Below are 25,505 nucleotides of genomic sequence, written 5' to 3' on the forward strand. Positions count from 1 at the left end.
TCCCCCATATAGTAATTCATCCCCCATAGTAATTCATCCCCCATAGTAATTCATCCCCCATATAGTAATTCATCCCCCATATAGTAATTCATCCCCCATAGTAATTCATCCCCCCTATAGTAATTCATCCCCCATATAGTAATTCATCCCCCCTATAGTAATTCATCCCCCATATAGTAATTCATCCCCCCTATAGTAATTCATTCCCCATATTGTGTCAATTCACTTACCTTTGCTCCGCGCGTTCCTCTCGCCGTGTCCCCGCGCCGTTCCGGTCTTCAGGGCTGATCCACGAGCAGGGGGGGTGATGACGTCAGCGTGCACCGCCGGGTGTACTAAGATGGCCGACCGCTCCAGAGATAGGCCAAAGCCGCGGCCTTTCCTACAGTCGTGGCCGCGCCTGACGGATTCTCTCTCTTTTCGTCGTATAAGACGCACCAACTTTTCCCCCCCCAGTTTTGGGGAAGAAAAAGTGCGTCTTATACGGCGAAAAATACGGTATGTATTTTACTTATGCATATTAGTATCCTAATTTACCTTTTACTTTACTTTTTTTTTCCAGTGTCTCAGAAATGCTTAAACTTTGTGAAGCCGACCCAGTTGAACTTCTTATAGATCTGGGATTTGGCATTGATGAACCTGACATCTGTACTAAAATTCCCTCCCGCTTTATCATGACACCTTCTGAAGCTAGAGGAATTAACACCCGTGTGTTCTTAGAGGCCCAGAAAAGACGGATGGAAATCGAGAACCCGAATTTATGTGGTCTGTACTTTAAGATTTATTTACTTGTTAGAATTATAGTTAAACATGTTGTATTTGAAAATCTATTCTTATAACTGAGCTACGTATTTATATACAGTAATACCTCGGCTTAAGAACGCCTCGGTTAAAGTAATTTTCGGTTTGCAAATGAAAATAATGCCTCGGTTTACAAATTTTGTATGAATTGTTTTCGCAATATGAAGTGTATGTCGGTGCTGATTTTTAAATGCAATTGCTGGCTCTTTTTTTTTCTTCACTATAGCTCACAGAATTAGCTGTCACTTTCCCCAAAGTGAACGGAAATGTTGTTTCTTTTAAGAAACTAAAAATAAACATTGTTTGCCCCCCCCCCTTTCCTGACCTGCCAGGCTGCATGCTCTGAAATGGGTCTGGTATGGATTTTGAGGAGGACCCCCACGCCATTTTGTTTTAAATTTTGGCGTGGGAGTTCCCCTCAAAATCCATACCAGACACAAAGGCCTTGGTATGGATGGGAAGGGGGACCCCACGCAGTTTTTTAATTATTTTTTTAATTGCCGGCAATTCTTTTACATTCAGCTGTCAGTGGGGAACCCAGCTGACAGTGAAATATTAACACATGGTGGTCACTACTAAAATGCCGCATGACTTGATAAAATAACTCATGCGGTATTTATTAGTGTTTACTTTTTTCTGATCTCCGGAACAGATTAATTGGTTTTCAATGCATTCCTATGGGAAACGGCGTTTCGGTTTAAGAATTTTTCGCTATAAGAAAAGTCCTGCAGAACGAATTAAATTCTTAAACCGAGGTATTACTGTACATGCATTTTATAAAAGAAAAAAAATGAATATACTTTATTTGTTTATCTATTATGTTATCAGGGGCGGACTGACAACTCATGGGGCCCCCGGGCAATAGGGGATCATGGGGCCCCTGTGTCCTTGCCCAAACTCAAAAAAGCCTATGAAAAAGGTACCAGGGGCATCTCATGGGGCCCCCTACTGACCCCGGGCCCTCGGGCAGTGCCCGAGTTTCCAAATGGTCAGTCCGCCCCTGTATGTTATATATATATATATATTAGCTTCATATTTTCTTTAATACATTTAGCAATATGTAAACCCTGCAAAGTGCAGAGGGTATAGATGTTTATTTCACTCCAAAAAATATATGTTTTATAAGCTAGTAATCCTGTTTAAAAAATGACACTAGCACTATAATATATATACCTTAATGCAGCAGTATACAAACTACTATATATACATTTTGGTTATTACAAAAATAAAATAAAATACTAATTTATCTTTAAAAGTAGAATATTGTCCAGAGGTATTGGGTTAAACTATGTATAAAACAGATGCTTACAAACATTATTTCAGCTCAACAATATATGTGATTTCAGATCTTAAATCAAGGTTTTTTTTTACTCATTGTACCACAATATGTATATTTTTGTATTTCAATGATTTTTATTAACTTTTTTTAAACAATTTAACAAAGAAAAACCAGAGCAAAAAACACACCACGCAGGGGCTATCAGTGGCACATAAAAAATAAGTAGAACAGTGCTGTAACATCAACAATGTAAAAGGTACGCCCACATAGGGACCATTAAAGACACATAAAATATAAAAACAGTGGATCTGTGAGGCGGTAGATACTTGCCTTTGGCTGGTATATTGTTGGTGTTATATCAAACAGTGAATAAAGAGGAAAAAAGAGTAAAGAAGGAAAAGAAAATAAGACCAGAAGCTTGAATTTGGGAACACCAATACTGTACAGCATCATGAACCCAGACTAGCTGGGGGGAGTGTGGGAAAAGCATATGTCAACCATGGCTCCCATATTTTCAAGAATTTCTGTTGGGAGTCATTACGGATACTTGACATCTGTTCGTTTAGCATCACAGTGGTCATACGGTCCCTCAGAAGAAGGACAGACGGGTTTTTCCAGGCCTGAGCAATTGTTCTAGTGGCCAATAAAAACAAATAGGAAGCCCACTTCTGCTGATGGGCCAACAGGCCTGGTATGGGACCATGAAGAAAAGCATACCGAGCCTCCCAGCATATGGAGAAATGGAACAATGGTTAAAGAAGGCCAAATACATGAGACCAAAACCAATCAGAATCGGCATGACCACCATATATCCAATACATCGCCACGATGGTCACAACCCCGAAAGAAGTGATCACTATAAGCAGGGTTCACCTGGGCTTTCCGAGCCAGGACCCATTAACAATAAAACAGTATTTCGTATGCCGCCTCCAGTGTGGCTGTATTAAACGAACATTTAGCTATAAAAGACCAGTCCTTGTTCCAGTCTTCCAGATCCATGACTGCCCCAAAGTCACGCTTCCACTGGGCAACATATGATAGAGAGGTACACATTGAGCGCCTATTCAAGGATGCATAAAGTAGGGAAAGAAGGCCCGGAGCTCTTGGATGCTGTTGGCAAAGCTGTTCAAAGGCCGAAGCTGAAGGGGAAGAATATAAGGCCTTAATCCAAGAAAGAATAGAATCCCCAAAGCCCCAATGGAACAGCACGAACCGCAGGTATTCACAGGATAGGGAATCAAGCGCTTTATACATGTCTAGGGACAGTAAGAATTACGGGATGTTCCGCTGTTGTAGAAGGTGGACCACCTTACGAACGTTATCACCCACCTGTCTCCCAGGGACGAAACCGACAATATTTATATTTTTAATGTGCAGCATAAATATTTAAAAAAAATTTTCCAGTAGTTTTCCAATGACAATTTTTGCATACCAAGTTCATTTCCGCTTTAAATCAAAATAAGTCTACCTTTAAAAAACAGTAAATTTATGGTTCCTCCCGTCACATAATTGTTCCATTAAATAAAAATGGGGACTGCCTATCCTTACTTCCTTCTTTTTCCTTTATAATTTACAGCAGCGGTCTCCAACATTTTTGCAGCCAGGGACTGGTTTAGCACAAGACAACTGTTCTACGGACCGGGTGTGAAGGGTTGGGGATTAGAGGGTTGCAGGGTCGGCATCAGGATCAGAATGATTCCAGCAATTGTTGCGAAATTTATTTATAAACAAGCAAGCAGCCAGTGAAGTCAGAGCACTCCTCTCCTATGAGAATGGGAGACTGCAAGTATTTTGCTGATTACAGTTTGGATATTGTATGCTTTGGTAGCTCCCTGAACACTGGAATGCTGCCTATACAGCAATGGTGAGAACATGATCCTGGGTCACCAGGGTGGGCTAACATGAGAACTGAACTGTGCACACACAATTCCTGAGTAGGGGCCATGGCATTGTCCCATTCTTGCCAATAACCTGTCCTGGACAAAACACACTATAGAGTTGAGCAGTAGATTCCTCATTCCACTCTGTAATCTCAGACCACCTCTGTCCCCTGTCCTGCAGCAGGTGTGTCACAATCACCAGGAGTGGAAGCCACTGGGTGGGACACCGGGGTTGGAGATTGATGCCAGGCATTGGGGTGGCTCATGCCAGAGGAGGTGGGGCTATGCGGAGCTCAATTATATGCACAACAATGCAACAACAGGTGTCCCCAAGACAATTCACTTCTCCCATGATCATCCTCGGTGTCAGAGAGCAGCTGGAAATAGACATCAAGCCACTCTGCTTACTTCCTGCAGTGCAAAGCTGCGGCCAAGTTTCTGACTGGCCATGGACCGCTGTACCGGTCCACGCGGCCCAGGCGTTGGGTACCCCTGGTTTACAGTTAACTGGCTATTATGCCCCCTTGCATAAAGTGGATCTTCACCCTGTAAAACATGATCCCTCCTCCAGTCCTCTGCATGTATAGTGCTTTTTTTTTTAATTTACCTAATTTTCTTAATTACAGTGGGGATGGAAAGTTTGGGCACCCCAGCTAAAAATTTGTATTAATGTGCATAAAGAAGCCAAGGAAAGATGGAAAAATCTCCAAAAGGCATCAAATTACAGTTTAGACATTCTTAAAATATGTCAACAAAAGTTAGATTTTATTTCCATCATTTACACTTTCAAAATAACAGAAAACAAAAAAATGGCGTCTGCAAAAGTTTGGGCCCCCTGCAGAGTTAATATCTTGTACTGCCCCCTTTGGCAAGTATCACAGCTTGTAAACACTTTTTGTAGCCAGCCAAGAGTCTTTCAATTCTTGTTTGAGGTATCTTTGCCCATTCTTCCTTACAAAAGTCTTCCAGTTCTTTGAGATTTCTGGGCTGTCTGTCACGCACTGCTCTTTTAAGGTCTATCCATAGATTTTCAATTATGTTGAGGTCAGAAGATTGTGAAGGCCATGGCAAAACCTTCAGTTTACGCCTCTTGATGTAATCCCCCGTGGATTTCGAGGTGTGTTTAGGATCATCATCCATTTGTAGAAGCCATCCTCTCTTTAACTTCAGCTTTTTCACAGATGGCATCAAGTTACCATCCAAAATTTGCTGAAATTTTATTGAATCCATTTTTCCTTCTACTCGTGAGATGCTCCCTGTGCCACTGGCTGCAACACAACCCCAAAGCATGATTGATCCATACCCCATGCTTAACAGTTGGACAGAGGTTCTTTTCATTAAATTCTGTGCCCCTTCTTCTCCAAACGTACTTTTGCTCATTCCGGCCAAAAAGTTCAATTTTAACCTCATCGGTCCACAGAACTTATTTACATCAGGCTTGTCTATATGTTCATTTGCAAAGTTCAAACGATGATTTTTGTGGTGAGGACATAGAAGAGGTTTTCTTCTGATGACTCTTCCATGAAGACCATATTTGTACAAGTATCTCTTTATAGTGGAATAGTGTACCACAACTCCAGTGTCTGCCAGATCTTTCTGGAGGGATCGTGCAGTCAAACATGGGTTTTGAATTGTTTTTCTCACAATCCTGCAAGCTGTTCTGTCTGATATTTTTCTTTGGTCTTCCAGATCTTGCTTTAACTTCCACTGTTCCTGATGACTGCCATTTCTTAATTACATTCCGAACAGAGGATATTGACATCTGAAAACGCTTTGCTATCTTCTTATAGCCTTCTCCAGCTTTGTGAGCGTCAACTATTTTCAGTTTCAGTTTTCTAGACAACTGCTTAGAAGAACCCATGGTGCTGATTGTTGGGGCAAGGTCAGATAAGTCTGGGCATTTAAAACCTTTGAGATTGACATCACCTGGTCTTCCCAGACGATGATTGAGAACAATCCATGACACTGGCAGGTCTCAGCTTGGCAAAGGGGGCAGTGCATGCTATAAATTCTGCAGGGGGCCCAAACTTTTACAGACGCCATTTTTTTGTTTTCTGTTATTTTGAAAGTGTAAATGATGGAAATAAAATCAAACTTTTGTTGACATATTATAAGAATGTCTAATCTGTAATTTGATGCCTTTTGGAGATTTTTTCATCTTTCCTTGGCTTCTTTATGCACATTAATACAAATTTTTAGCTGGGGTGCCCAAACTTTCGTTTCCCACTGTAATTGCCAAGCCCCCATCTCTTCTTGCATGTCATTTGCCTAGGCGAATAACATGCACTGTCTTCCATTTGCCACCTGGGTTGTGCAAGTCACATATCTCAGGAGGCAAAGCCTTACATTCAGTAAAGATGGATGGGCTGAGCCTAGTGGGGTGTCATCGGGGGGGGGGGGCATTCCGGCTGAACCCAGAAACAGCAGGCAGTCTCTTGATGATGTCACGCCAAAACACGGCGACTCGGGACCGAGCGTAGTCAGAAGAGAAGAGGATCCCAGCTGGACAATGAATCTGCTGGGTGGGTGAGTATCTGAAATGTGAAGAACTCACCACCAGGTAAGTAAGGGTTTTAAAAAAAAAATGGGAGGGAAGGTGAACATTTGTTTTAATATTACCTGAGCTACTGACCACCAACAAGCATGCATATCAGGAGAGATTTATTTGCATAATTGCTCTGGGCTTGTGAACCTTCTTGTTTACTAATGTGAAGTACTGAAGCATGAAGGTTAACATTAAAACCAGGCAACTATCACCGATATAATGAGAAGACAGCAAATGAGGTCTCCACCGTTTTCAGTGAGTTGGCTTAAAAGCTTGCATTGTAAAAAAACAGCAGTAAAACACAACCATATGGCTGACCCAATATACTGTAAATACAGTATATAATTGCCCAATACATATAAAGAAAGATGTTTAAATACTTATTCATAATAGTATTTATATAAAGTTTTTTTTACATGTATGTTTTAGAACCATTAAAAAAACAAAAATGCCCGTTAGGTTCGTTACGAAAAAAAAAACCCCTTCCATAATATACAATAAAATAGGTCAATTGGCACGATGCCGAATTGTGCAGTCCAGGGGCGGACTGACAACTCATGGGGCCCCCGGGCAATAGGGGATCATGGGGCCCCTGTGTCCTTGCCCAAACTCAAAAAAGCCTATGAAAAAGGTACCAGGGGCATCTCATGGGGGCCCCTACTGACCCCGGGCCCTCGGCAGTGCCCAAGTTTCCAAATGGTCAGTCCGCCCCTGGTGCAGTCTGATCTAAGGCTGAAGTAAACTCTATGGAGGAAAGCAACTATTCAAATTATTTTTACTTTTCACTTACCGTATTTTATTTTCTAGGTCGATTCCGTCAGCTGGAAGTTCTAGAGCAAGTGACAACCGCATTTTCATCTTTGCTTAATGATGTTCACGTCAGCCATGATGAAAACAGGAATGCGAAAAAATCTACACTATCTCAGGAAAAACGAAAACGAATACGACAGCTTCTTTGGAAGTTTTCTAGACAGATGAAAATAGCTGATGAGAATCCAGGCCCTTGTGTGGTTGGCGGTGGACCAAGTGAGAAGCAAGACCAACGTGAGCCATTAAAAGACACAGCAAATGTAAACGTTTTCAGAAAAAGAAGGCACAGCACAGATCAGGAAAATGCAGAGGATTTATCAAAAGAACAACTCCCAACCGCAGACAATGGAAATGTCAGTCCCTTAAGGCCAGAAGCCTTAGGTACAATGTCTGCACCTGTAAAACCATACAACCTTAATGAAATGGCTGGAAAAATCAGAACATTGAGAGGTTCTAAGGTCCTTTCGAAAACATTCAGAAAAGCTTCTACCCAAAACAGACTCCAACCACCAGATTCATTTGAATTGGAAGAGGTAAGTCATCTTTTTATGGTATATCATTTTCAATTGCAGATAAAAAGCCGGAATTTAACATTTTCATGCATTTCGATAGATGCTGGACACCTGCATCAAAGTGATCCCTCTCTGACCAGTCCTTCTTTTACATTGCAATGCTTGCATAAAAGTGATAATAAAGTGGAACTTCATTCTCTCAGTCAACATGGACTATTTCAAATCCGTATGCTGCTAGCATTAGTAAATAGGAACGTTTGTCATCTTTACTTCTTTTTTTTTGTCTTCCTTCATTTACTTCCTGGTTTCCATGCTTAGGCAAATGATGTCATACATCTCAGGAGTCTTCAGGAGGGAAGGGTTCTAAGGGTCAGCCAATACCTGAGCTAAGGGCAGATGGATTCCAGGAAGTAACTGCTACATGAATCGTCTGCCCGTAGTCAAGATGGTCACTGCCAGAAATGCCTAGAGGTGTTTTTCTAAATTATTTCTCAGTAAAAAAGCATAGAGACATGGATAGAGGAGTTTGTTTTGAAAAATAAAAATTAATTATACAGTCAGGTCCATAAATATTGGGACATGGACACAATTCTAACATTTTTGGCTCTATACACCACCACAATGGATTTGAAATGAAACGAACAAGATGTGCTTTAACTGCAGACTGTCAGCTTTAATTTGAGGGTATTTACATCCAAATCAGGTGAACGGTGTAGGAATTACAACAGTTTGCATATGTGCCTCCCACTTATTAGGGGACCAGATGTAATGGGACAATTGGCTTCTCAGCTGTTCCATGGCCAGGTGTGTGTTATTCCCTCATTATCCCAATTACAATGGGCAGATAAAAGGTCCAGAGTTCATTTCAAGTGTGCTATTTGCATTTGGAATCTGTTGCTGTCAACTCTCAAGATGAGTCCAAAGAGCTGTCACTATCAGTGAAGCAAGCCATCATTAGGCTGAAAAAACAAAACAAACCCATCAGAGAGATAGCAAAAACATTAGGCGTGGCCAAAACAACTGTTTGGAACATTCTTAAAAAGAAGGAACGCGCCGGTGAGCTCAGCAACACCAAAAGACCCGGAAGACCACAGAAAACAACTGTGGTGGATGAGCGAAGAATTCTTTCCCTGGTGAAGAAAACACCCTTCACAACAGTTGGCCAGATCAAGAACACTCTCCAGGAGGTAGGTGTATGTGTGTCAAAGTCACCAATCAAGAGAAGACTTCACCAGAGTGAATACAGAGGGTTCACCACAAGATGGAAACCATTGGTGAGCCTCAAAAACAGGAAGGCCAGATTAGAGTTTGCCAAACGACATGTAAAAAAGCCTTCACAGTTCTGGAACAACATCCTATGGACAGAGGAGACCGACATCAACTTGTACCAGAGTGATGGGAAGAGAAGAGTATGGAGAAGGAACTGCTCATGATCCCAAGCATACCACCTCATCAGTGAAGCATGGTGGTGGTAGTGTCATGGCGTGGGCATGTATGGCTGCCAATGGAACTGCTTCTCTTGTATTTATTGATGATGTGACTGCTGACAAAAGCAGCCGGATGAATTGTGAAGTGTTTCAGGAATATTATCTGCTCATATTCAGCCAAATGCTTCACAACTCATTGGACGCTTCACAGTGCAGATGGACAATGACCCAAAGCAGACTGCAAAAGCAACCAAAGAGTTTTTTTAAGGGAAAAAAGTGGAATGTTATGCAATGGCCAAGTCAGTCACCTGACCTGAATCCGATTGAGCATCCATTTCACTTGCTGAAGACAAAACTGAAGGGAAAATGCCCCAAGAACAAGCAGGAACTGAAGACAGTTGCAGTAGAGGCCTGGCAGAGCATCACCAGGGATGAAACCCAGCGTCTGGTGATGTCTATGCGTTCCACACTTCAGGCTGTCATTGACTGCAAAGGATTTGCAACCAAGTATTAAAAAGTGAAAGTTTGGTTTATGATTATTATTCTGTCCCATTACTTTTGGTCTCTTAACAAGTGGGAGGCACATATGCAAACTGTTGTAATTCCTACACCGTTCACCAGATTTGGATGTAAATACCCTCAAATTAAAGCTGACAGTCTGCAGTTGTTGTTGTTGTTTCATTTCAAATCCATTGTGGTGGTGTATAGAGCCAAAAATGTTAGAATTGTGTCGATGTCCCAATATTTATGGACCTGACTGTATAGCATTTTTGGTTTGTGGTACTTAGATGCAGTGCAGTTCCACTTTAAACCCTCCATTTTTACCTCACATTTAGCAGCTAATTTAATCACTTATCTTCCTTATCTTTTACTCCTTGCTTATGTTCCAGTTTAAGCTGGTGCCATGCCCTAGGTTTCTTGTTTCAGGGCAGCTACTTTCTCCTGCAGCATCCAGTGGAGCCACCCTTGCATGTAAGGACTATAGTTGTGTCTCCCTATACTGTGTGCATCAATAGAACCACACAGCCCCATAGCCTAGGATGGCAGGACACTCCCCTACCCCTCCCTCCTCCTCCCCTCTTCTTTCCCCAAGCTAACAGATTGCCTGCACTGTCCAGTTATTTCCCTTTCCTGTGAAAACTGGAAGTCTGGGGAAGCAGCACTTAGGCAAGAGGAACCAGCAGCACCTCTGCTTGTGCTGAGGTACGAATTTTAACAAATAGTTTACTTGGGAATGTTTATATTTGTTGTGCTTCTTGTGTTAAACTTAAAAATGCTTAGGGATTATTACTACTTTAGATGCTTACTTTCCCATAGCATCATTTAATAGCCATATGGGGCCAAATGGGGTAAACTGGCACAGTTGGATGAGAGCAACAGAACCAGATCTGGTCACTGACCTGCGCTCTGCAAAAGAACTAAAAAATGGGGAAGATTTACTAAAACTGGAGCATGCAAAATCTGGTGCAGCTCTGCGCGAAAACCAATCAGCTTCCAGGTTGTATTGTCAAAGCTTAGTTGAACAGTTTGAAGTCAGAAGCTGATTGGCCGATATGCACAGCTGCACCAGATTTAATGTTCCCGTTTTAGTAAATCCCCTTTAATGTCTGTGCTGAAATCCACTTGTGAGTGAAAGTGGCATGGTTATTCCAAAGGTGACAGAGGGAAATTTACAGTAAATTTTCGCAAAATATGTGGGGTGGGGGTGAGAACTTTAACCTCCTTAGCGATATTCCCGAGTGTAGCTCGGGGTAAAATTTCAGTACCAAGAGCGGTAACCCCGAGCTACACTCAGGCTTACCATGCGGCGTTGCTCAGGGGGTCCCTGCAGAGCTTACCTTGTCCTTCGCTCCCGCGATGTGTCCCCTGCAGCGTCCCCGGCCATCTCCTCCGGCTGATGCCGGCATCCGGCTGCCGTGTTCCGGTCCCTGTGACGTCGGGACGTACGGGCGCCAAAACCGGTGGGAAATTTGAAATTTTAAAAAAATGTCATTTTTGCTGTCATTGCTGTTTCAATGCATTTCACATAAATATTGTCCCTACTGCTTTGTCCTGCGCCCTGCCTGCATTTTGACTGTTCTTTCTGCCTGGAAACTTAGAAAAGTCCATGGCGTCCAAAAAGCGTCCCTTTAGGTCAAAAGCGGTTTTAGACCGGCTAGAGAACAGCGATAGTAAATCAGAACCACTTGCAGAATTGAGTGATAATGATTCGTGGGGGAAATTCCTCATCAGACACTGAAAACGATTTTGCGACTTTGCTCAGCGATGTGCGAATTTGCCTCTGTATTTCAAATTTCAGTGTTTTTGGTTTGATTATATTATTGAATTAAATGTATTATTATTATATTATAATTTGTTATGATTATTTATTAAATTATAATTTATGATTTCGTGTTTCAAGTTTTATCCTACCCGGGATGTTTACTAGACTCTTGTTCGGACAGATTCAGTGAGTTATTCCTAAAAATGACAGCCTACAATAAAAAACTACATATTTCCATGCAAAAAAATGGTACCGCTTTCAGCACACAAAATCGGAAAGAATCATACCGCCGAGGAGGTTAAGGGAAGTTTACAAAAAACCTGGAGAATGAAAGAATAACATAACACACAGGTGCATTATAATCAGTTAATGTAACAGAGCAAAGTGAAAGACCTAAAGAGACAGAAAGTGAAAGTGGAATGAGATAAGACGGGGACTAAAACAAATAATGGGCCAAACCTAACAAGCTGTGTTTGGCATGTAAGGCATGCCAAAGTGGCCTTTCAATTGATATTATCATTTATGACAATATAGTCAGAGGCAGGGGCGGACTGACCATTTGGAAACTCGGGCACTGCCCGAGGGCCCGGGGTCAGTAGGGGGCCCCATGAGATGCCCCTGGTACCTGTTTCATAGGCTTTTTTGAGGTTGGGCAAGGACACAGGGGCCCCATGATCCCCTATTGCCCGGGGGCCCCATGAGTTGTCAGTCCGCCCCTGGTCAGAGGCCACTTTAGTGCTATTATAGTTTGATAAATGATACCTAATGTGAGAAGGCAAACCTATTATACAAAAGGAAATCCAGAGACAGCACAGACCACTGAGAGAGATGGTTTGTAGCATTTTATGGCGATATAGTTGCTTTGACTTATTAATTGTGGCCCTATTGACATTCATCTTATCCTTTGCTCCGCCCCCTTAACATCTCCTTTATGTACTATTTAATTTCTTAGGGTAAAGAAAAAGTTTGGATTATTGTGGAATATACTGGTTATAACAACTTGTTGGGCAATTAGCTATTCTTGGAAATTAAAGGACAGCTTGCATCACGTTGTGCCTACGATTAACAAGAATGCGGCAAAACTGGTTATTCTTTAAAATACAACCATTATTGTCTTACATTAACCACTTCCAGTCCGGACACTTTTACCCCCTTCCTGTCCAGGGCAATTTTCAGCTTTCAGCGCTATCACACTTTGAATGACAATTGCGCGGTCATGCAACACTGTACCCAAATGAATTTTTTACCATTTTTTTCTAGACAGATAAAGCTTTATTTTGGTGGTATTTATTCACCGCTGGGATTTTTATTTTTTTTGCTATGTAAATGAAAATGTCCAAAAATTTTGAAAAAAAAGTATTTTTCTTATATAATTTTGCAAATAAATAATATTTCATCATAAATCTTAGCCAAAATGTATTCCATTATCTTTTTAGTAAAAAAAAAAAATGGGCCAAATTAGTTTATAACCAAAAATTATAATTTTTAAACATTTTTTTTACGTTTATTTTATTTTTTTATATTATTATTTATGTTTTGTTTTTTTTAAATACTGTCACCCTAGCAGTACAGTGTCACCATGGTGACACTGTACTACTTGTGGGGGGTGATAAAGATTTTTTTTTTTTTTTTTTACAGTGATTGCTTTTACACCCATATAGGATGTAAAAGCAATAATTTCTCTTTCTCTCTGTCTGCATTCTTGCAGCCATTGAGAACTACTGAGTGAGCTGTGATTGGTCACAGCTTGTCACATAATACAAGGCTGTTGTGAATAGCCTTGTACCATGTGACCTGTGTGATCATTCACAGATTTCACACGTAGTAAGTAATGATGTCACAAGTGACATCTTGCTTACTACTTTGCATGTGATCACTGATTGGCCAATCAGTGATCACATGATCGGGACTTTGTACAGAGGTCCCGTCCGACGATCGGTGTTTCACTGTTTCCAGAGGGCACCAGATTGCGGTGCTGCGCGCTCCCAGGGAGCGCGCACAGCTAGAAATGGCGGGTGCCGTTTATGACTGGCAACCCGCCCTTGGAGTGCCACCGTCCTGCCGTTTATAAACAGCAGGCGGACGGCAAGGGGTTAACCAAGAAGCTTCCCAGATAGTGCAGTAAATGAAAAATATATGTCCACCTTTAAAGAAGAACTAAAGGCAAAACCTTTTTTTGTAATGTTGGATAGAATAAGGGAGGTTTATAACACCTGGCATTTTTTTTTTGTTTTTTTGTTATCTGTGGGGAGATTATTATTATTATACAGTATTTATAAAGTGCCAATAGTTCGCTCAGCGCTGTACATTACAAAGGGGGACAGAACATGTGACAGAACAATACCAATACAATGCAAAACATGAGGGGATCGAGGGCCCTGCTCTTTTGAGCTTACAATCTAGGAGGGAGGGGATGGTGGCACAGGAGGAGATAGCTGTGGGGGATGGAGTGGTAGGAAGAGTGGAGGAGGTCGGCAAGTTAGCAGGGGGTGGGGTAGGCAGTCAGTGTTAGGATTTTGAATTTGATCCGTTGCGCAATCGGAAGCCAGTGGAGGGATTGGCAGAGGGGGGTGGAGGACACTGAGTGGAGGCCAGTGGAGGGATTGGCAGAGGGGGGTGGCGGAAACGGAGCGGTTGGAAAGGTGAATGAGTCTGGCAGCCGTATTCAGGATCGACTGAAGCGGGGATAGCCTGTGGCGAGGCAGGCCAGTGAGGAGGGAGTTGCAGTAGTCGAGTCGTGATATGATGAGGGAGTGGATGAGCTGTTTAGTGGTTTCTGGGGTGAGGAACGTGCATATTTTGGCAATGTTGCGGAGGTGGAGTCTGCACGAGTTTGTTAAAGATTGGACTTGGGGCTGAAAGGATAGGTTGGAGTCCAGAATGACACCAAGTTCTCTGGCCTGCGGGGCGGGTTTGATGGTGGCGTTGTTGGATGTGATAGAGAAGTCAATGGGGGGGGGTGTCCGGGCTGGGGGGAAGACAAGAAACTCGGTTTTGTAGAGGTTCAGTTTAAGGAAGTGGAGCGACATCCAGTCTGATATGTCGCTCAGTAGGTGTGTGATTCAGGCGGAGACTGAGGGGGTGAGGTGGGGGGTTGAGAGATAGATTTGTGTGTGGTTGGCATATAGGTGGTAGTTGAAGCCGTGAGAGTGTATGAGATGGCCAAGGGAGGAGGTGTAGATGGAGAAGAGAAGGGGCCCGAGGACGAAGCCTTGAGGGACCCCAACCGAGAGGGGGAGTGAGGGGGAGGTGGTAGCATTATAGGTAATGCTGAAAGAGCGTTGTGACAGGTAGGATGAGAGCCAGGAGAGAGCAGAATCTCTGAGGCCGAGGGAGTGTAGTTTTTTGAGGAGGAGGGGGTGGTCGACTGTGTTGAAGGCCGCGGAGAGGTCGAGGAGTAGGAGCACTGAGTAGTGGCCATTAGCTTTGGCGGTTAGAAGGCTGTTGGAGAGTTTGAGTAAGGCAGTTTCGGTGGAGTGTAGGGGACGGAAGCTGGACTGTAGGGGATCGAGGAGATTGTTGTCGTTGAGGTGAGAGCTTAGGCGGGTGTAGACTCGAGGAGTTTGGATGTGAATGGGAGCAGGGAGATGGGTCTGAGGTTGTTCGGGTCATTGGGGTCCAGGGAGGGCTTTTAAGGTGTGTGGGTGATGTGTGCATGCTTCAGAGGGGAGGGGAATGTGCTGGAGGAGAGAGAGAGATTAAAGATGTGGGTGAGGGAGCATAGGATGGAGGGGGAAGGAGGTTGTAGGAGTTTTGAGGGGATAGGGTCGAGGGGGCAGGTGGTGAGGCGGGCATCAGAGAGGACCTTGGAGACTTCCTCGATGGTAGTAAGGTCAAAGGTGCGGAGTGTTGAGGGGGCTTCAGTATGAAGAATGTAGGGTGGGGTGGAAGTGGAGGTCAGAGCAGTGGTGGGGCCATGGGAGAGGGGTGATGAGGGGGTAGCTGAGTGAGGGGGAACAGGGTTGCAGGGAGTTTGAGCAGTGACGAAGTCCCTGCGGGTTATGTTGAGGGAGAGGGGGGATGAGGGGGTAGCTGTGTGAGAGGGGACGGGTTGAGAGGGAGTGCAAATTGTGTCAATCTTGTTTTTGAAGTGATTGACAATCTCAACGGAGATTACCTTTCACATGTCCCATAGCCAAAACAGGAAGTGAGGGAATCTCTGGTTGTCACCAGAACTAGTTTCCCCATTGGAAGGTTTCACGACTATTATCCAAAATGTGAATCTCCCGAACAGGGGCACAGACAGCAATAACAACCTGACAGGTGTTCTAATCCCTTTCACTCTAATCATAACTATAAAAAGTTTTGCCTTTAGTTATTCTTCTGTTGTACCTTCAGAGAACTTGCGACAGTTCCCATGCACACTTTGTCTTTTTTCTGTCCATGTAAATGATCCCAGACTAGTTTGATAATGTTGAGATCATGGCTCTGTGGGGACCATACCATCTGTTGCACAAATCCTTGTTCTTCTTTTCACTGCAGATCATTTTTTATCATTTTGGCTGCGTTTGTGGTCATTGTCATGATATATAATAAATTTAAGATTGATCAGATGCCGCACAGATGGTATTGCATGATGATTGAGGAAAGAGTCTGTACTTCTTAGAGGTGAGGGGCCATCGGTTTGATCAAAACACCATTTTTATTTGCAGAGATGCTAGGGAAAGCTCCACCATGCTTCACTGTTGCCTGCAGACACTCATCTATGTACCATTCTTATAAGGCAGTTTGTTGGGCTTTTAGCCAACAAACTGCCATATGTTGAAGTCAAGTATTTCACATTGTGATTCAATTGTTCACAGTACCTGCTGCCAGTTTTCTGCACCCTGGTCTTTGTGTTTTTACTTATAGATAAGTCATCTGGCTTTGTTTCCACGTCAGAAGAACAGCTTTTGGGCAGGATTATGCAGATCATTCCTGATAAGACTTCTTCAGACTATAATATATATATATATATATATATATATATATTATATATATAAATAAAATTGGACAATTATTATATACATTATATATATACATTATATATATATAAATAAAATTGGACAAAATTATGGAAATACCAGGGAAAAGAACGAAACAGCCACCTAATATGGTGTTGGACGGCCTTTGGCATCCAAGACGGCCTGAATTCTCCTGGGAATTGCCAAATATAAGTTTTGGATGGTGGATAATGGAATCTGATACCACTCTTCATGCAAAAATTGTTCCAGTTCTCGCAGAGATGCTTGAGGTGGAAAATGAGCACAAACCTTGTTCTCCAAAATTGTCCATAGTGGCTCTATGATATTGAGGACCAGCAACTGTGGAAGGTGCAAGACTTCATCTGCATGCTCGTCAAACCATGATTTCACAACAACATCTGTGTAAATTATCTTGGTAAATGGTGCTGTTTTCAGGAAATAATGTCTGTTCCATGGGGTGCACATGGTTGGATAAAATGTACACATAATGGCAGTGACTCTACCTTTCAAGGTGATAATGGAACCTACAGAATACCAAGATATGGCTGGCCAAAATAATGATTGTGCCACCAATATGCTTTATCGTTGGCACAAGCCAGTCCTGGTCATAAGCTGGGGATGGTGTTTGCCACACGTAAACATGTCTGGTGGTTAGGAACAATGTGATGCTCGATTAATTGGACCATATTACAGTCTTACATGGACTGATAGTCCATGATGTATGAGTGCTGCACCACTCTCTCCTATTCTGAGCATTAATATCGGTCACTAGCAGGGGCAGACTGACAACTCATGGGGCCCCCGGGCAATAGGGGATCATGGGGCCCCTGTGTCCTTGTCCAAACTCAAAATAGTATATGAAAAAGGTACCAGGGGCATCTCATGGGGCCCCCTACTGACCCTGGGCCCTCGGGCAGTGCCCGAGTTTCCAAATGGTCAGTCCGCCCCTGGTCACTAGTGGTTTGGCATTTGCCGCTCGCACGTGAATGTTTAGATTATGGAGTTCCCTCCGCACAGTTTCTGTGGACGTGGGCTTTAGGAGACGGAGATCTGCAGTCTCTTTTGCAGCAGCAAATCCTGTGCAATGTCATTTTCATCTCTTTCAGTTGATCATGTCGACCACGTTTATGGTTGCCAGATGACGTTTTCCTGGAAATTGTATATGTTGTCATAACCTTTGATACAGCTCATGACAGATAAATTGTCCATTTCAGTCACAGAGGCACCAGCTATGTGGGCACCAACAATTTGCCCTCTTTGAAGCTCAGTAAGCTCTGACATGAGTTTGTATTACTAGCAGCATACGCAATGAATGACGATAGTGAGGCTTCCCACCTGTTGGCTAGGTGTCTCATCACACAGCGGAAGCAAAAGAATGTTATATAACTTCCACTTTCAATGCAAAACATGTTGTCACTTTCACACCTGCAAATTTATTTATTTCAGGTACTTATATAGCGCCGTCAATTTACGCAGCACTTTACATATATATATTATACATTCACATCAGTCCCTAACTGTCAGGGCAGGAGCTGTGGAACGGACAGGCCGGCCTAGAGGCAGGGTCACGCACTGACTGACGACAACCACCACCCACAGACCGGAGTCCCTCAGGGCGCGGAGTCTAAGTCCCAGGCTGCCTTTCACCAGGGCCCCTGATGGTGGGGATGGACTTGACGCAGCCAGGAACCAGGTCGTGGCCCCCGAGACACCCCAGCTGCGGTAATGGCCACCGCTAATGGCGTGTAGCTGGTAGGAATCAGATCAGATCAGACAATAGCGTAGTTGGGCAGGCCGGGTCGACAACAACGGGACAAACAGTACAGAACAGTAGACAAGAATCACAGGTCACGGGCCGGGTTCAGCAACGGGAAGTCAGATCAAAGGAAAACGCAGAGAATGGTCTAGTCACAAGCCGAGTCAGATTCCAGGAGAGTCACGAGAGTATACACAGAGCTGTTGCAACGTGAACATGCAAGACACGAATGCGAAGGGCACGTGCGGACAACAGACTTATATGTAATTAGCCACACCCCTCTGGGGGATGGACCTGAGAGGCCTGAAGGCATAAAAGACTCCCACCATGCTCTGCAGAAACCCAAGATGGATGCCAGCACATGGAGCAGCACAACCTCTGGGAAAAGGTAGGACCTTGACACTAACCCTCAAGGGGTGTACAATCTAAGGTCCCTAGCTTACATTCATACACATACATACCAGGGACAATTTAGACAGGATCTAATTCACCTACCAGCATGTCTTTGGAGCGTGGGAGGAAACCGGAGTACCCGGAGGAAACCCACTCAGGCACATGGAGAACATGCAAACTCCAGGCAGGAGGTGCCGTGGCTGGGACTCGAACTAATGACCCTAGTACTGCCAGGCGGAAGTGCTAACCATTTAACCACTGTGTTGCCCAATCATGCAAATCATGTAGTGTTTCTATTTCTTTGTGCAACCCATATATATATATATACTGTATGTACATATTTATATTTACGGGGACCTTGATATATATATAAAGGTCCCCGTGATTTCTGCTGGTGCTGAGCTGACAGTGGTGTTGAACATCTTCTTTCTGGATTTTCAGAGAAGTCCGTTTTATTTATTTTATTTATTTATTTCAGGTACTTATATAGTGCTGTCAATTTACGCAGCGTTTTACATATATATTGTACATTCATAACAGTCCCTAACCCTCAAGGGGTGTACAATCTAAGGTCCCTAATTCACATTCATATACAAGGGCCAATTTAGACAGGATCCAATTAACCTACCAGGAAACCCACGCAGGCACAGGGAGAACATGCAAACTCCAGGCAGGAGGTGGATGTTTTATGTATATGGGTTATTTACTAAAGCTTGAGGGTGCAAAGTCGTGCGCAGCTCCACATAGACACTAATAAGCTTTCAGATACAATTGTTAAAGTTTAATTGAACAAGCGGAAGTTAGAAGCTGATTGTCCACCATGCACTGCTGCACAAGATCCTGAGTGTTCCAGTTTCAGTAAATCTACCCTGTTTCCATGGCTGACCAGTACATCTGGAACTGTCTGTCTTCCATAAACATTTCTGCTTAAGGAGATCTTCCACATGCAGGATGACCACCATGTTTCTTATGCTCAGTTTTCCCACAATGTAAGATTTAAATGTTGAACCACCACAACTACCACCACCTAACCGTTTTAGTATGGCTGGCTCTTGTCTAGTTTTATTCCCTCAACACTGCTGATTCATTTAAACAGTTTGGAACAACTTCACATTATGCCATTGATCCTTAGTCCTTGTTTGTTGTATTTTCATAATTAGACACTGGGCTTCATGCCTACAAAGAGCTTAAGATTTGTAACCAGAAAGTGATTTTTTGTAACGTTAGTTTTCTATTTTTAAAGACATTAATATATCTGATTGTGTTATTTTGCTTTTTCCATGAAAAGTGGCTGGAATACTAAGGGCTCGTTCACACTTGACTGTATTACCAACGCTTGCCAAATGCCCCTATAGCGTTTGGCAAGCGTTGGTCCGGCGTTTGAGGAGCGTTTTTTAACGCTTGGCAAATGCTCCGCAAATGCATGCGCTGCTTAGTGGCGGTTGCTAGGCGTTTGCCTATAATGAAGTTTGAATGTTGTTACCGCTCCGCAAACGCCCTGCAACCGCATTGCAACTGCACCGCAAACGCTGGCCGGGCATTTGCGGAGCGGTACCATAGACTAGAGTAGGAGGCTTCAACGCCTCCTGACTCGACCAGAGGCGTTCGTTTTGCCGCGCCGCACCGCTACCGCTCCCGTTAGAACAGCACCATGTGCTGCAATGGTCAGAATTGTCCGAGGCGTTTGGGAAGCGGTAAAAACGCTTCCCAAACGCCTTTCTGCCGCTAGCAAACAAGCCCAACCCCTGAAAAACAACCCCACACCATAATCCCCCGTCCACCAAACTTTTACATTCGGCACAGTGCAGTCAAGCAAGTACCGTTAGCCTGGCAAACGCCAAACCCAGACACGTCCATCCGATAGCCAGACAGAGAAGCGTGATTGGTCACTCCAGAGAGTCTAGTGGCAGCGTGCCTTATGCTACTACATCTGACGCTTTACATTGCCCTTGGTAATGTAAGACTTGCATGTTGCTTGGCCATGGAAACCCATTTCATGAAGTTCTCTACGCACTGTTGTTGTGCTAATCTGAAGGCCACATGAAGTTTGGAGGTCTTTAGCTATTGACTCTACAGACAGTTGGCGATTTCTGTGCACTGTGCGCTTCAGCATGCGCTGACCCCATCCTGCACTTTTATGTGGCCTACCACTTGGTGGCTGAGTTGCTGTTGTTCCCAGTTGCTTCCACTTTGTTATAATCCCACTAACGGTTGATCGTGGAATATTTAATTACAAGGAACTTTCACGGATGGAATTATTGCACAGGTGGCACCATATCACAGTACCACACTTGAATTCACTGAGCTCCTGAGAGCGACCCATTCTTTCAAAAATGTTTGTAGAAGCCGTCTGCATGCCTAGGTGCTTGATTTTATTCACCTGTTGCCATGGAGGTGATTGGAAAACCTGAATCCAATGATTTGGAAGTGTGTTTTTTTGGCAATACAGTGTATAAGCCCTCAAAAAGGGCACTTTGAAATTTACAAGCTCAAGTCCCATAGTCTTGCACTGAGTTCAAAGTTCGCGGTCAAATGTTCATTAGGTTAGACCAAACATGGGGGTGTTTGGCCCATCACTAATATTTACCGTATTTTTCGCTCCATAAGACACACCTGACCATAAGACGCACCTAGGTTTTAGAGGCAGAAAACAGGAAAAAAAAAATTCTGAACTAATGGACTGCAGACACAGTACAGGGGATGACTAGAGACTGCGGACAGCACAGGGATGACCAGAGACTGCGGACAGCACAGGGATGACCAGAGACTGCGGACAGCACAGGGATGACCAGAGACTGCGGACAGCACAGGGATGACCAGAGACTGCAGACAGTACAGGGATGACCAGAGATTGCGGACAGTACAGGGATGACCAGAGACTGCGGACAGCACAGGGATGACCAGAGACTGCGGACAGCACAGGGATGACCAGAGATTGCGGACACAGTACAGGGATGACCAGAGACTGCGGACACAGTACAGGAGATGACCAGAGACTGCGGACAGCACAGGGATGACCAGAGACTGCGGACAGCACAGGGATGACCAGAGACCGCGGACAGTACAGGAGATGACTGCTGACCTTTGGGGAGGGGGGGGAGCGGGTACCTGAATTTTACAGGTACCCGCTCTTACTTCCGCGGAGTTGTTCTTTGATCTTACCTGTTCCTCTATCCAGCCGCGCGCTGTCTTCCGGCCAGAAGCACTTGCGCTTTGTGATTGGTCCGGCGGCTTCTGGGATCTGTCATGTGTCCCAGGTGCCTCCTTACCATTCACAAAAAGCACCGCTTCTTGCGCATGCGCACTTGGCACCCGGCTGTCAAGCTCAGAGCCAACACTACAGAAGCCAGGAAGACAGCGCGCCGCTGGATAGAGGAACAGGTAAGGTCAAAGAACAACTCCACGTAAGTAAGAGCGGGTACCTGTAAAATTCAGGTACCCGCTCCCCCCCCTCCCCAAAGGTCAGCAGTCATCTCCATAAGGTCCCGCAGCAGAGCTGAGCGGCCGGCCCGGTATTTTGACACGGCAGCGGTGGAAATACCGGACCGGCCGCTCCATATTCACTCCATAAGACACACTAACATTTTCCCCCCTTTTTTGGGGGGAAAAAAGTGCGTCTTATGGAGCGAAAAATACAGTATATATTAAACTTGTAGACTTTAAACACTCCATTGACAAAAAACTGGGCTAAAACCATTACAGTTTCCATTTAAAATCGTTTTTTAGTTTTTCTTAAAAAAACTCTTTAAAATTGAGGCCATTAGTTTAATCATTAATACACGTGGCACTGGGTCCGTTTAAATGAAGCAATTTTTGTTAGTCCACAAGCTGCACTTGATTCTCACATTGTTAAAAACATAACCATCTGCTTGAGGTTTTGATCCATGATAAAGACAGGTCCTTAGAAAAAAAATTCAAAACTTAATATTTTATTAAGTTACTTTATACTGGTTCACAGACCATAAAATATAATAGGTGTGACAAATAAAAACAACACTTAGCAGATGCTGGGTTTGTCTTTGTAAATCTAGGTTTGCATCAGTCTGTTACATTGCCCTGAGGACTGTTGGCTGCTGATCTTCAGTTTAAACCTCAGCTATTCTTCGGCAGTAAACAGCCAACTTTATGTTGGATAATCAGCTGACTCAAGTGTATAAACAACGCAGAAGAAGCAGCACTTCTACAGAATGCTAGAGTCTCCAGAAAAAGACATATATAACATATACTCACAATACATGCTATGATTATGCAAATGAACACATACATTATTCAAACAAATTACAAGAAACAAACAAGTAAACCTAATTCAGCCCCAAAATCTAGGGTCACTCTGTTGTGTAAATATCAACCACAGTTTTGATGGATGAGTCCTGGTATGCTTCCTTCCAGTTCTCTACCCTTTTGTATTGGTCACTGTTAGGGATCCGGGTATGACCAGAAATGTGTGGACTGACACAGGGAAACACAGGCTCCAGGTATAGTATAAACAATACAATTTATTAAAGACTAAACAATACATAAACGCAGTGCAAGACTAAACATAAACACAGTGCAACCAAACCTCCAACAGATAACAATAAGAACAATACTAAACGTAGTCGGGCAGGCCGGGTCGGTAGCAAACGGGCAGGCAAGGTACAAGGAGCAGGTGGAAGCGTAGTCAGGAATAGCCGAGGTCAGGACAGGCAGAGTTCATGCAGAGTCAGGATTAAAGCAGAATCAGGATCAGGCAGGAAGCAGACAGGATGCAGGTACAGGGGCTCATGGGAAACATACACCAAGGCCCTGATCACAGGCCTGGCCATTCCTTAAATACACTTGCTGTAATCAGCCTCAGGTGATGGCTCATTGCAGGAGTGAGCCTCTGGTTGCTGAGAGCACCCGCTGGCCAGCCCTGGTACTGCAGCCCACAAGGCAGGTGAGTCCCACCACCACTGGCAAGTCCATTCCTGGCAGTCACCAATTGTGATAGACATCCTCCCTGGTCAATAGAAAACTGTGAAAGATGAGAGGATTGTATAAGAGCTCCAAGAAGTAAGATGTGGTCCTTATTTTCATAATAAGTCACATCGGGTTTGGTGGAATAAGAATGTGACTAATGGCCATTTAAATAACTAAACTTAAGAACAAAAATGTAATAATACATTTTACAGTCCTTAGATGTGATGGCTGCATTAGCTTTCTTTTTTCAGGCTAAGAGCATTTTCAATAAATACAGACAATATCTGTTGATCTTGCCAAACATGAAGTGTCCTGCACTGAAACATAACTTCCTTCCCAGTTATGTTCTGTAAACTACCAATTTCTTTGACCCCCACATAATGGAAATGACAAAATAGAGATGTGTTTGTAGCCCATATCAGAAGAGCAGCAGGGTAACAACTATGGGTCCCTCCATAGATAGAGTACATGAGTGATGTAGCCACTTAGGGACAGGAAATGTGTCATTTACAGGCAGCAACCCTTATGAGGACGTATTTGCTTACAAAACGTGTCAATGAGGAGCCCATACACGCCGTGACGGCAAGCTGCCGGATCGTGGAGGTCCGGCGGCCATCTTTAATTTCAGCTGGTCAGTGTACATTCAGCAGTACTGCTTGACACTATCTAGGATTTACTTACCTAATATTTCTGTACGTTTAATACTGGATGTGTTTTAACCTCATTGTTCATAATAAATATCTTGGAATACTATGGGATTCCTTCTTCTCTGCTCCGTGCCGAGCAATTAAATCCACCTAGGATCCCAATAGCTACACCAGGATTAAAGGAGGGAACCAGTGACCAGACCCCACTAAAGTTCACCTGATCCAAGGCATTTAGATGGGAGACACCCATTATCCGGATTAGCAGAAGTAGGGATCCTGCTTCAGGCTGCACCATCAAGGGAACCCCTGCTGCTGGTTTATCTGATCCTTGCGCATTTAGATTGCGCTTCCGGTGAGTGGGCAATCTTTCTATATCCAATTTGATCGCCAGCCACCGGATTTCCAGATCTATATACACGGAGAGATTTTTATAATCATTCACCAGTGGGAATAACTACTACCATTGTGGCTAGTTCTGGACACTATATTATATACTGAATTTCTATTGAATTTTATACCGATCTGGAATCATATTCATGAGTGAATCATCATTTTAGATCAGATTGGTGATTATTTGTTTAGCGCTGCACTACGGTTTATGATTTATTCATTTGAGAAAGTCTGTGGTTACTTTTTTTTGGTGCATTAGCTGCTACAGTAAGCGCTCGCTTTATACCCTTGATTTTGTCATTTACAGGGTTACCAAGAGAAAATAGTGTATATCAAAAGAAAAAGGAAAACAAATGCAAACACCACACCAAGGACTAGTATTACATTTTTGGTTTGGGTTCAGATACACTTTAAATTCTTAAACCATTTCACTGTTAACATGGAACCACACTTGTACTTGTTTCCCTTTCATTGTATCAGAACAAAGTATACATTATTTACCAAACTTGAAAGAAGAGTACCAACCCTTAAAGAAAAAACCAGGCTTAATTAAAAACCAGTTTATGTTTTAAAGTGAAGAACTGTTGAAGTCACTGAAAACAACCAATTAACACTTTTACCTGCTTTGCTTGCAGTGGGACATCCACACACATTCCGTGATTCTGCCCATCCCATTCATTGCAACCTGCTGATTAGCAGCACAGATTACAGAACCGCAAAGCAAAACATTGGAAGAATTTGCATATTTTTTTTTCCGAAACAGGAAGAATATGGGACAAAAAACGCATAATAGTCTCTACTTTATATAATACAACTGCATGATATCCTCTACTTTATATAATACAAATGCATAGTATACTCTACTTTATATAATACAACTGCATGATATCCTCTACT

General features: G+C 43.4%; 1 protein-coding gene across 5 annotated transcripts in view; it reads left to right on the plus strand.

The window, feature by feature from the left end:
* Positions 1-25,505, plus strand: part of ITPRID1 (ITPR interacting domain containing 1) — a 255,342-nt gene that overhangs the window by 142,092 nt on the left and 87,745 nt on the right. For all 5 annotated transcript variants that reach the window (XM_089682393.1, XM_089682396.1, XM_089682397.1 and 2 more), the window contains 2 exons: positions 563-765; positions 7,313-7,848. In XM_089682393.1, the coding sequence (XP_089538519.1) occupies positions 563-765; positions 7,313-7,848 (739 nt within the window). The remainder of the gene's footprint in view (positions 1-562; positions 766-7,312; positions 7,849-25,505) is intronic.

Source organism: Staurois parvus, unplaced genomic scaffold (genome assembly GCF_062004578.1).
Source record: "Staurois parvus isolate SC_StPar_1 unplaced genomic scaffold, SC_StPar_1.0 ptg000288l, whole genome shotgun sequence".
NCBI lineage: Eukaryota > Metazoa > Chordata > Amphibia > Anura > Ranidae > Staurois > Staurois parvus.